This window comes from Marmota monax, unplaced genomic scaffold (assembly GCF_021218885.2).
Source record: "Marmota monax isolate L192 unplaced genomic scaffold, Marmota_monax_Labrador192_F-V1.1 WCK01_AAM20220418_F8-fsc00166, whole genome shotgun sequence".
Taxonomy (NCBI): Eukaryota; Metazoa; Chordata; class Mammalia; order Rodentia; family Sciuridae; genus Marmota; species Marmota monax.
In genome coordinates, this window is record NW_026693344.1 from 2,886,119 (window position 1) to 2,898,776 (window position 12,658).

The 12,658-nt window shown below is 36.8% G+C and overlaps 2 protein-coding genes across 3 annotated transcripts in view; one reads left to right on the forward strand and one right to left on the reverse strand.

Moving 5' to 3' along the window:
* Nucleotides 1-12,658, forward strand: part of Prkg1 (protein kinase cGMP-dependent 1) — a 1,175,746-nt gene that overhangs the window by 659,196 nt on the left and 503,892 nt on the right. The gene's annotated exons all lie outside the window — the stretch shown is intronic.
* Cstf2t (cleavage stimulation factor subunit 2 tau variant) lies at nucleotides 4,787-8,662 on the reverse strand. The gene has a single exon (XM_046456764.2). It carries the CDS (start codon nucleotides 8,391-8,393, stop codon nucleotides 6,555-6,557), a length of 1,839 nt encoding a protein of 612 aa, XP_046312720.1. The 5' UTR covers nucleotides 8,394-8,662; the 3' UTR covers nucleotides 4,787-6,554.

Genomic DNA, 12,658 nt, shown 5'->3' on the forward strand with positions numbered 1-12,658 from the left:
GGGGGAAGCAGGAGGATCTGTGTGGTGCCAGGCTGGAGTCTTTCTTGGGTGAAACCCATGGAGATGGAGGGCAGATTACTATGGCAACACCAAACTTCAAGGGTTTTTTTCTCCATTATCTGAAAAATTCCCAAGAAAAATGAAGTTTGGACATAGTGTGTTGTCAAAGATTGCCAGTTTCAAACTTCCTTTAAATGGAATGAAGATTTGAATACTTAGAAAGTACGTGGGTATATAATTCTAGATTTTAAGATTTTAAACCTATGTTTTGAAATTATCTTACATCTACAGAGTTTAACAATGGTCCATTTTTTGGTCACTTACTTCTATAAAACTTTACTAAAACTTTCAATATATTTTCATAAAAAGAACATTTTTATACTTATGTTAATATATCTATTATATATATGTATATACATATATATGTATACATACATATATGTATATATGTATATATACATATATATTATAAAAATTAGTACACTTGGCATAAGCTGGTCTACAAACAAAATTGGAGTGATAAATATATACATGCCTTAAAACATTCAACATAATTTTTATATAAATGATCTTCTATTTTTGCAACCATAATTCATATGTACACATATTCTGTTACTACATTTATACCTATTTTCCTATATGGAAAATGTATTTGGCAAATTCGAGGAGCTGAAGCTATATACACAATAGATGCAGCAATGAGTGAAGAGGCTGTGATAGACTCTGATGCTGACAAAGTGAAGAAGGAAATTACTAAGGTTTTATAGGTCAAGAAAATATTTTATTCTATAAGCAATGTAAACCATAAAAGGTTTTGCATAGGTAATAACAGGAAGTTATTATTTTTAAATCACTATAATTGCTATATGGGAGTTGCATAATAGATTTTTTTTAAGGTACTAGGGATTAACCCCAGGGATGCTTAACCATTGAGCAACATCCCTAGCCCTTTTCATTTTTCATTTTGAGACAGGGTCTCACTAAGTTGCTTACAGCCTAAGTTACTGAGGCTGGTTGTGAACTTTTGCCTCAGCCTTCTCAGCTACTGGGATTATATAACAGATATATTTTAAGAATTCTATTCTGTCTACTAGACCTATGTTCATTCTAGAGCTATTAACATTTAATATTATTAATATTAATCTTATTTTATAAACACATTTTAATTAAAAAATAAGGTGCGGCCATTTTGGGTTAATATTTATTAAAAATGCAAAAGATTTATGGGAGAAATACACTGATGGGGTTAACATCTCAGAACATCCCTTTGCTTAGTCTCCTTCATGAAAATCTATTTATACAAAATTCATCATCTGTCATTGTTGTTTTTATTTGCTCTGGGTTATTGTTTATTTTCATGGTTGGCTTTGCAGAAATATACTTGATAAACCAGTTGCCAAGTATTTGTTTCATATTTGTCAAATTAGATACCAATAGTTTCTCTTTAATAACTACATGTTTATACAAAGTTAAAGCAAATAATTATAAAATTAAAGTATAGGGATTGACAGGTAGTTATAAGACTCAAGCCAAGTATAATACCATAGGGAAAAATTCTGACCTATGACCAAATTGGAAAAATATGCATTCAAATTCAAAATTTTTGAGAAAATTGGGCTGGTCAAACAGAATATATCTGCAAGATCAACTGGCTCAAAGGCCACCAATTTGAGAATCTTTATCCCAAGATATTAAAAACTTTAGGGGATAGTAATTCTGGAGGTTTCAACAATTTCTCTGTTGCTAAAAATAGATGAGAAGTTTTTTTCTGATTGATTAGTATTTAAAAAATGAAATCATTTTGGATATAGGATTAGCTAATGATAGGGAATATATTCTAATTGTTTACTTCTCTCAAAGTTTGTCTAGCAATAGTCTTAATTTATATTGCTAAAATGATTTAACTGTGAACAAGGGTGATATTTGTGATATACAGTATGGTTTTATGAATGCTAATACACCAAAAACCCCAATTTAGGGCTTTCTGTTATATTAACTCAAACTGTACCATTTTGTCATATGGTACATGATCAATGATATTAAAATGAATGCTTAAAACAAGGGAAATTGGGAACTGAGTTATAGCAGATATATATTTTTTCCAAGGAAGATTAATTTGAAGACTTTAATGTCCAGAGAAAAAAACAAGTAGATTCTTAAAGTGGCTCAGGTTGCTTCATATTGACCCCAGGTAACAAGGTGAGGTAGTAGTACAATCACAAATTGAAAAATACATTGAAGTGGTTAACAGATTTTGCAGAATTATAAGACAGAATTCTGATTAAGACAGCTAATTAAATAAAGGAGACATAATAATTTGGGGAAAACTGTTGATTTTATATCTTAATACCCAAAAGATAATCTGTTCTACTTCCATGAGATAACTATGTAATGTTTCTAAATGATTATTTTTTGTGACACACCTGAGATTCATTTCAAATGTCTGCAAATAGTACGAGTCATACAAAATTCATTATGGTTGAGATTGTTATGAATTTTTTTCTAACTCCTTGATGATTACTTACCTATCTTTGGGTCTTAATATCTACTTGTAAAGTAACCCCTTTCTTTACAGTTGGTAAATATCCAGGTACTCCTATATATAGTATTTAATAAGCACCTAGTTTGTTAACTTTTGAAATACTACCTCAAGTATCACTTTTAACATAGTGCATGCCCTCTACTGAGGTAATATTGTGATAGAAAAATATCAACAAAAAGCCTGAGAGTTAATATATCATGAGAAAAATGATCTGTAATATGGACATTTGTGATGGTGAATTTTAAACCAAAGGAGTAAACTTTTGTTTCTAGATGTGAAAATAATATAAAAGCAAATGAAAATATGAAAAGTTTTGTTAAGATTAGAAAATTTATATATATGTACTATATATATATATCAGAATCATATATCCACTTTGTATTTGTCAATATTAGTTATATTAGGTATAAAGAATTTTAATAATTTAATAGTTAATTTCTTTAAATATAAATTGGTTTTTGGCTACAGAGATTCTTTTTTTTTTTTCTTCTTCTTCTTTTTTGGAACTTGGGATTGAACTCAGGGGCACTCAACCACTGAGCCACACATCCCCAGACCTATTTTGTATTTTATTTAGAGACAGGGTCTCACTGAGTTGCTTAGTGCCTCGCCATTGCTGAGGCTGACTTTGAACTCGCCATCCTCCTGCCTCAGCCTCCCAAGCTACTGGGATTACAGGCCTGCGACACCATACCCAGCCAGAGCATTCTTAATGAGACTGATGAGAAAAGCAAATGGTAACCAGGGAAGTCTGTCTGAAGATTAGCTGGTGAAATAAAGCAGTGAGAGGTCTGTGATTAATTCAGTTTTTCCCAATTTAGGTTGATCCACACAATTATCCTTTGACTTCATCAGAACTAAGAGAAAGGCTTGACAAACCATAGAAAATTAGGTTCTGTAAGTGTAATGTCCCATCACAGCATGATAAAGAAGCCTTGCAAGCTGATTATAAGGGCTTTTTAAAAAATGCCTTTCTAACAAATCTGAAAACTATCTTTGAAAAGTTATATAAAAATCTCACTTACATTGGCCTTACCTTTGCCCAAGATTGACATAGGGGTATAGCTCAACTCCAAATATTAGAAATCCTAGAAAATCAGCAGATGTTAAAACACACTTTTGTATTCACCATCAAGTGATAGAAATGGGAAGACTGGTGGGAAGGCACTGATTTATCATTCTATAATCCCAAGAAATATGTACTCCCCAAAAGGAATAAGCACCAAAGAAACCATGGCCAATCATCTTCAACCTTTATTATGAATGAATTTACGATTGCATTTGTATTCTGTATGTTATGAAAAATGCTGGATGCCAAGAGTTGTAATTGATGGTTGTGTAGTAAAATGCAGAAGGTTCTGATTGTAGCAGATATGTGTTCTTTGAATTATTCTTTACTATCAAATTAAATAAGCCTCTCTACTTCCTATATTAATACTGGAACACTGAGATTGTTAATTGGAAATGAAGAGAAGCTATCTTATTAACTTTTCAAAGAGTTCAAATGTTTGCTTTTATCATACTTCTAATTAATGATTTATGCAAATAGTTCTTATAACTCATTTCTTTTATATAGAATCTAAATCCTCTCAGGTAAACTTAAGTGGTTTTTTTTTTTTTAATACTTTTTTTTAGATGTTGGTGAACCTTTATTTATTCATTTATTTATATGCAGTGCTGAGAATCGAACCTAGGACCTCACGTTTGCTCAGCGAGCACTCTACCACTGAGCCCCAGCCCCAGCCCATACTTAAGTGCTCTTAATGAGAATTTTTTCCCCTAAGACACTTTAAATTGCCCTTTATTCCCACCTGTGATTTTTCAATAGTGAATACAGGAATGAGTAAGATAGTTCCTATGTTCAGAGTTTATAGTCTACTGGCAGTGGGAATATGGGAGTAGGGGCTAGAAGTAAACATAGTGTTTCAGTAATGAAGATACCTGTAAGCTGCTCCTTAACACAGAGTTCTCTGCGGGAAACACCAACATAAGCCTAACATCTGACTATCAACAAGATATTGCTTCTGATACAAACCATAGAGTAACACATGCTTTATAGTTATTTCAACTGTTGAACTGTATGGATGATAATGGATCTAAACGAATTTTCATCAATTTTTTGCACTTCCATTAGTTTTGTCTTTTTAATTAACAAAAGTAATCAGGCCCTGGCCTATCTCTTAAGAACAACAAACTTCCAAATAATGTATTCATTCAAATTAAATATGAAAACTGAAATCAGCCTTAATTGTACAATGTTTTTATTTAGTTTTCATTAAACAATGCAGAGATTTTACTAGAACAAAGACTATAATGTAATAGTTTTCACAACTAGAGCCCTTCAGTGAAAGCTTTAGGATAAAGCAACTACAATTTCAAAGTAACCAAGCCAAACTCTAAATGAATATTAACTAGAACTTTCACACATACACAGGTGAATTATCTTCTCTAATACAGGAGAAACAGAAAACACAAGAAATTTAACAGTATAAACCACCACAACAAAGAGCAAAGCAAACAGCAAAGAACAGCATAGGAATGAAAATTTTGTAAAATGAGAATGAATTATCCATTCAAAATGTAAAAGCCTGGCAAAGGGAAAATAACTTCATTTCTAAGTGTCAATATTGTCCCTTGTATTAAGATATTTTTCCTTCTGTAACTAGATACTGGGTTTCCTTCTCCAGAGGAAAATCACCTGGTCATCTGGGAGTTTATTCTTCTGTTAATTACTGCTTAGACTGTGATAAAATGTTTGTGTCCACATCCTCAAGGTTTAAAATTAAATTAGATGGCACCTCAAAAGGAAACGTGTTAAGTTCCACTTTCCTATTGATTTTAAGTGTATCTTATGGATAAGTACATTAGGATTAAATGACTTGTCAAAAGTGAGTAATAAGTCAACTGAGCAAGTATTCAGTCTAGAACATCTCTACCTATCTTTGCCTCAATGATCTGATACAATGGCAATAGAAAAAGCAGTTTATGAAACAAGAAAAAAAGGCATGCTAAATGTTGAGGCTAAGATTTTTAACTCCTGATTCTCACTGACCAAATGGATACCATCTATAAGTGAAAGCTAGTTACAAGGAAACTGGGAGCTTTACTGAAAGAAACCTTCCACTATTTATGAAAAGCCGAGTGCTGTGCATCCTCCTCACTCAGATGGTCCTTTGACACTGATTTTTTGGGAAGGATGTAAGAATCACTCAGATTCAGATTTAGGGCTTAAAGACTCTTGAGAAACAGGAAGGTACTGAGAAATTACTGGGTCTCATCAGAGGAGACTTAAGTAACCTGGTTTATCCTAGAACTATCCTTGTAAAATCATCACAGCCAGGGCCAGGGCAGAATACTGCTTGTCTCTGAAGAGAAGTATAAGTGAACTACATTAAACCAGGTGGATTCCTTGATTTATCAGGTAACAGCTTTTTAAAAAAACTCTAAAACCACATATTTAAACTCATCCTGTTAGCCCTAACACTTCAAAATAATTCCAAAACTAAAACAATGTTTAATCTAATACAAAGCTGTATTGCCTCCAAAATAGGATTCTGTATTTTGAATGGTTTACCAAAAAATATCTTAGATTTTGAGGTAAATGTTTTATACAACCAAAAATCTTTAAACACTAACATTTAACAGGTTGCCTTTTAGTCTTTATGTGCAGTTTTCACATTGTTTTACCCAATATTTTAAAAATGTAGTTAACATAGTGCAGAGACTATAACATTGCTGCATTCTTTGTAATCTTATTTGGTATAGTATAATCATTTTCAGAATTATTTTTGTATATTTACAGTGACTTAAAAGTGAACAGCCCCACTCCCTCCACCCCCTACCCTCAATTAAAAATGAAAACACAAAAGACAACGAGAAATGTGATTAGGTTCTAGGAGGGAAACCCTATCATTAAAGTACGTAGGGATGCAGAAATCAGCTTTTTTGCACCCATTTTCTATGCTACAGAATAAACTCTATGAAACTACAACCAAGTATTTTTAAAAACCTTTCAAGACGCTCCAGTGGATTTCTGGATTTGTTCTTTTAAAATCAGGATACTCTGCCTTTGCTCGGGTGGCAGCATGGCAATCTGATCTGCGGTCAGCTGAAGAACCTGCATGATCAAAGCTGCTTTTTCTTGATCCTGTGGAGTTACCTGACTCTGCCCAGGACTAAAACTGCTTGGCTGGCCTCCACCTTGCTTGCTTGCCCCCTGCATACCTGCTCCTTGTATGCCTACACCTTGTATGCCTGTTCCCTGCATTCCTCCTCCTTGTATGCCTGCTCCCTGCATACCTGCTCCTTGTATACCTGCCCCCTGCATGCCACCTCCAGGATTTCCCACTCCTGAAATGCTTGGGACCTGTCTAGGTCCCTGAGGACCACTTGCCCCTATATTAATGGGACCAGGACCCTGGATTCCACCAGTCATGGGGCCTCTTGAACCTGGGCCAGGGCCTCTCATCTCTAATCCTCTTGCATCCATGCCTCTTGCTTCCATCCCTCTGGCTTCCATTGCACAACTTTCCACTGCTCTTCTCTCCATCACTCTTGACTCTAAGACCTCTGTTTCCATGGCTCGAGCCTCCATCCCACGAGAATCTCTACCTCCTCTACCATCCATAGGTAGACCCCTTTGATCTATCATGGGTCCTCTAGGCTCTCCAATTAGCAATCTGGGATCTGATAATGGCCCTCCTCTCAAATCATGCGAGGAAGGGCCACGGGTGTCATGACCTGAGGCATGGTGCATGGGGGGACCTTGATGGGGTGGACCCAGATAACCCCTGGGTTCTACTTCTCCAGTAACTGAAAGCAGAGTCCCGCCGCGTGGGTCATTTGGAGCATCTCCTAACAGTCCTCGAGGAGGTAGGCCACCAGCAGTCATGGGTCCACGAGGCATAGGAGCTCTAGGATCGGACATCTGTACTTGACCCCGTTCTAAAGGCACGGGACCAACTCCTGGTATTCCAACTTGTGCCTGCAGTGCTCCTCCAGGAGTTAAGGAACCAGGACCAGGTCCAGGAACTCCTGCAGGTATTGGTCCTGGAGCTGGAATTCCACCCTGGATAGGAGTCTGCATCAGAGGAGGAATGTCCTTAACAGGTCTTCTAGCCAAATGTTGAGGCTGAGGAGCTGGAGGATTCTGTTGGTTCAGTAGAACATTAGGTCCTGGGCATAGCCCAGGGCCAGGCCCAGGCCCAGGCCCAGGCCCAGGGCCAGACACAGTCTGAGATTTGCCTGGGATCAGTGGTGTTACATGTATCTTGCGATGCAGAATTTTCAGAGCAATTTCAGGATCCATGATTCGCATCACTACTTGTGCTTGCAGAAGCGCATAAGCCAGTTGTGGATTCTGAAGTAACATGTTTCGAGCTTCTTGGTGACTATTTTGGACGCAGAGCTTCATCTGCTTCATCAGCTCAAACATCTGCTCCGGAGGGAGACTGGCAACTGCTCTGGTAATTGATTCAGGGGCATCTTCTGGATCGATAGGGTCCCCATAGGGTGAGTCAATGATGGGTGCTGCAGGCCCCAGGCTTTTTAACTCCTCCTTATTCTTTTCACTGGCAGCATTGTCCACCCGAAGCGCTCTCCCACTGAACTCACGCCCATTGAGGTTCCGCATGGCACTAAGCGCGGTCTCCTGGTCTTGGTACTCGCAGAAGCCATAACCTTTGGGTTTTCCCGTCTCTCTATCATATACGAGACGGAAACTGACAACAGAACCAACCTCCGAGAAAATGTCCTTTAACTGCTCCTCAGTTGCCTCATACGGGATGTTCCCCACGAACACGGAACGCAGCGATCGATCCATTGCCGGGTCTCTCACCGCCAAACTAGACATGATTCCGGTTGTGCACACAGCCGATAGCGGATTCTTGTAAGAGTCGTCCTCTTGTGACCCACACTTCCGCTGAGAGAAGGAAGCCGCTCTCAAAATCCGGGCAGAAACCTTAGAGATCCACTTGCAAAGTTCCGCTTCTTCCCAGAACCAACGTCTCAACGTCCCACTAATTTGGTTAAGCTTTCAGCGCCGTATCTTGTGTGATTCTGTCAGCCGTTATTATTGAGACGCAAAATTCCTTTCCCATCTATTATTCTGCAGACTTTCTGTGAAGCCCCACCCCCACCATGACAGCCTCCGGTTGAATTGACCCGAGTAAAAATGGCCGCATAGACTTCACCATGGTAACCGAGAGAGTCCGCCTCCCTTGACGTCAAGGGCGGTTTTGTTTTCGTTCCACCAGCGGGAAACCGCCAACCGAAAGCTAATTTAAAGCGGCGTGGTTTTTGATCTGATAGAAGTATTTTTACATCGTCATTCTCTTTAGCACAATATATTTAAACTGTATTTAAAAGTACATTTCAGACTATGAAGAAGTGTATTCATTTAAAAAGCATAAATGAGATCTGCCCTTTAAAATACAAAAGTAATACCTTTTTTTGGAAAATATTTTTTTGGAAATTAACCGCCCAGAAATACAAGCTGAGACCTGTGCCAGTTTCTTTACGCCCCCACCCTGTTGCTCAGTATAAATGTTACTTAGGTGGCCGATCCTTCCAGGCTTTTCTGTGTTTACACAGGCAGCGGTTGTGTTATTCATACTATTAGTCTGTTTTTTTCTTTCAATATTAATCGCTTGTAATATTAATTAGCGGATAATAATAGCATTCTGTGGCCGCAGAGCATGAATTAATTGAATTTATTTAGCTATTCTTGTGGGCATTTAATTTAGTTCTAAATTTTATTATAAACTCGTATGCAGTGAATCCACCTATGAAAAGAAAAATGACTTAGATTTTGCTACAGATTTCTGAGATAGAAATTTAAATTCATTGAGTGAATTTAGTCCCACACCCATTTGAGCACAGATCTGAAGCTTAGAGAGAGCTAGGTAAATTACCCAGGGCCAAGCAGCCAGTCCTCCTGATATAGTCCCAGAAAACGTGCTACCCTAAAAGATAGTCACTAGTCACATGCAGTGAATATTTCAAATGTAACTATTGTGACTGTGATATTGAATTTTAATATTTTTATTTCAATATAAAAGCATTCAGGTAGACACTGGAAAGTTTTTAGAATTTGGAATAATTTGGGTATGCAATCTACTAAGCAATGATAAATGTTATTTATTCTAAATAAAGTTTTTCCAGTTAAGATTTATCATTTTAGCTTGAGTGTGCTCACATACAAGATTTTGAAGACTAAGCACAAAAATTGTAAAAATATCTCAACAATTGTATATTGCTGACATTTTGAAATATTTTTATTTATTTGATGAAACAGAATTTGACTTGGATATCACTTGCTTTATTTTACTTATTTAATGTGGCTAGTAGAAAATTTAAAACTACCTACATGGATTACATTATGCTTTTTGTGTATTGTACTGCTCCAGAGTCTATGACTTAACTCCTGAACCCCAGAATCATTGAAATCTAAACTTTTGAGGAGATCATGGAACTTCAAATTTTAGTAAATGATTGAATATCATGAATATTCGAGTCCAATGAGAAGATTTGAAATGAGTATGACTGCTTAGCTATAAATAAGACAAAACATTCATTTGCCCTGAAGTGTTTCAATAGTTCTTTTTAAAAATATATTTTTAGTTGTAGGTGGACACAATATTTTTATTTTTTTATTCTTTTATTCTTTTATTTATTTTTAGGTGGTGCTGAGGACCGAACCTAGTGCCTCACATGTGTTAGGCAAGTGCTCTTCCACTCAGATACAACTCCAGAACCTCAATAGTTCTTTTCTTAAAATTAATTAATTTATTTATTTTAATTAGCTATATGTGACAGCAGAATGCATTTTGATTCATTGTACACAATCGCAGCACAACTTTTCATTTTTCTAGTTGTATACAATGTAGTGTTGCACCATGTGTGCAGTCACACATGTAATGATGTCCATCTCATTCCACCATCTTTCCTGCCATGCTCAATAGTTCTTTTAAAGAGTATAGGACTTGGCTATTCAGCCAACACACATGACAACTTATATCTTCAAGTGATAAGATTTTCATATCACCTATAAAATTTCACTACTAAATCATAAAAACAGAATAGCTTCTTACTAATAATATTGCTATTTTTTCTGTTCCTGATTCTTTTACTGGAATAAGGAAGGATAGAGGTAGTTAAGGTTAGTGTCATTTCAGAAAACAACAACAAAAAAAATCTACTTGTCTGCTTTCTATACCATTCTTTTACAAGGAGAAATCATGTTTTATGTGTGTATGTGTGTGGGTAGGTGGGTGTTGTGATGGGCAAAAGGTACAACTTATGCAGTCGGTGGGGGGAGAAATAAAGAATATCCACACACTTCTGCCCTTTTCAATGCTTTATTCACTCAAATCACTCAATACAATTTAACTCTATAGGGTTCTTTTAATATTTATTTTTTAGTTGTAGTTGGACACAATACCTTTATTTATTTATTTTTATGTGGTGCAAAGGATTGAACCCAGGGCCTCACATGTGCTAGGCGAGCGCTCTACTACTGAGCCACAATCCCAGGCCTCTATAGGTTCTTAATCAAGAAAATGACAATCCTTAATGTTAGGTACTTCAATAGACATAATCAATTCACAGCAAACAATTCTAGATAAATTCTAAGCACCGCAAACACACTTAATCATGACAGGCTCATGGCAGACATTTCCTCTGCATGCTAAGCTCAAGTGTCTCAAGCCTTAGTCTCAAAGTCCAACAGATGCACACTCACTCAAATCATGGTGATCAGATCAGGAACCAAGGCAGGTTTCTCCTGGGGTGAAGCTGATGATGGGTTGAAGAGAGGGGCCTAGGGAGAAGTTCTTTTCTTACCAGAGTCAAGAGGCTGCTGTAGAGAGCAGTGAGAACAACGCAGAGGATCACGCAGATGAGAAGATTTGGGATGTCTGTCTAGATCCTCATCAGGCTCTCAGGCTTGTGTGCCTTCAGTGTTGGCTGGCTGAAGGTCTGTTAATTTGCTCCATCATTTATACTACATTTGGGGGCTTCTGACCACCCTTTCAATCTCTATCAGCTGCTACCGGATTTCTCAATGATATCATTCATCCTGAGGTTAAAAGCATCTGGTCTTGTGGTCCTCACCCTGATTTTCTTGCTTCTCACTTTTATCACGGCAAAGGGCAACATGCCAGAGACTTCACTCTGAGTTTGTCAGGGTGGGGAGAAGTGACTTGTTTGTGCATAAGGGCCATACTGGAGGGCTTGTAGGTGTGCCTGGTGAGACTGCAGGTTTCAAACTGGAGTTTTAAAATGGAGTTGCTTAGGCTAAAGCCTAAGGCCATCCTTACAGTGTGTGTGTGTGTGTGTGTACATTTTGACCATGTATATCTTAGACAATTAGTATGTGTGTAATTTTGTCTGTAGTAATCATGAGGATGATAGTGATTATAATAAATAGTAAAAATTTATAGGAAGTTACACAGTTTATCTGACCATTTCTTTGCACTATTAATGATAGTATCTGAACAAGCAGCCCTTATTCTTTAGCATGCATCAGAACCACCTAGAGTCAGGGCTTTCTAAGTCAGATTTTGCTTTTGTAGTTCTGGACAATTTGCCTTTCTAGTTAGTTGGTCAAAACTGATGCTACTCACCTGGGAAATACTTAAAAATCACTTGTTCTTGGACTGAGAACGTGACTTAGTAATAGAGCACTTGCCTAGCATAAGAGCTTGGGTTAAATCCCCAGCGCCAGCACAAAAAAAAAAAAAGAGAGAGAGAGAAAGAAAAAAAAATTGGTTCTTGAGATTAGAAGTTGTTTTCCTTCATTTGTATCTGGCCAAACTAAATTTGGTACATTCTGTTAAAAAAAAAAAAGTGAGATACAGCCTGTAATCCCAGTGGCTCAGGAGACTGATGCAGAAAGATCTTAAGTTGGAAGCCAATCTCAATAATTTAGAGAAGCTCTAACCAAATTAGTGAGACCTTGTCTCAAAATAAAAAATAAAAATGGGCTAGGGATGTGGCCCTGGGTTCAAGTCCTGCTACAAAAAAAAAAAAACAAGTGTTGAAAGATTTTTTTTAAGTCTATCAGTTTTTCATGAAATATAGCTAATACATGATGATCTCATACTGAAGATTTTCTGA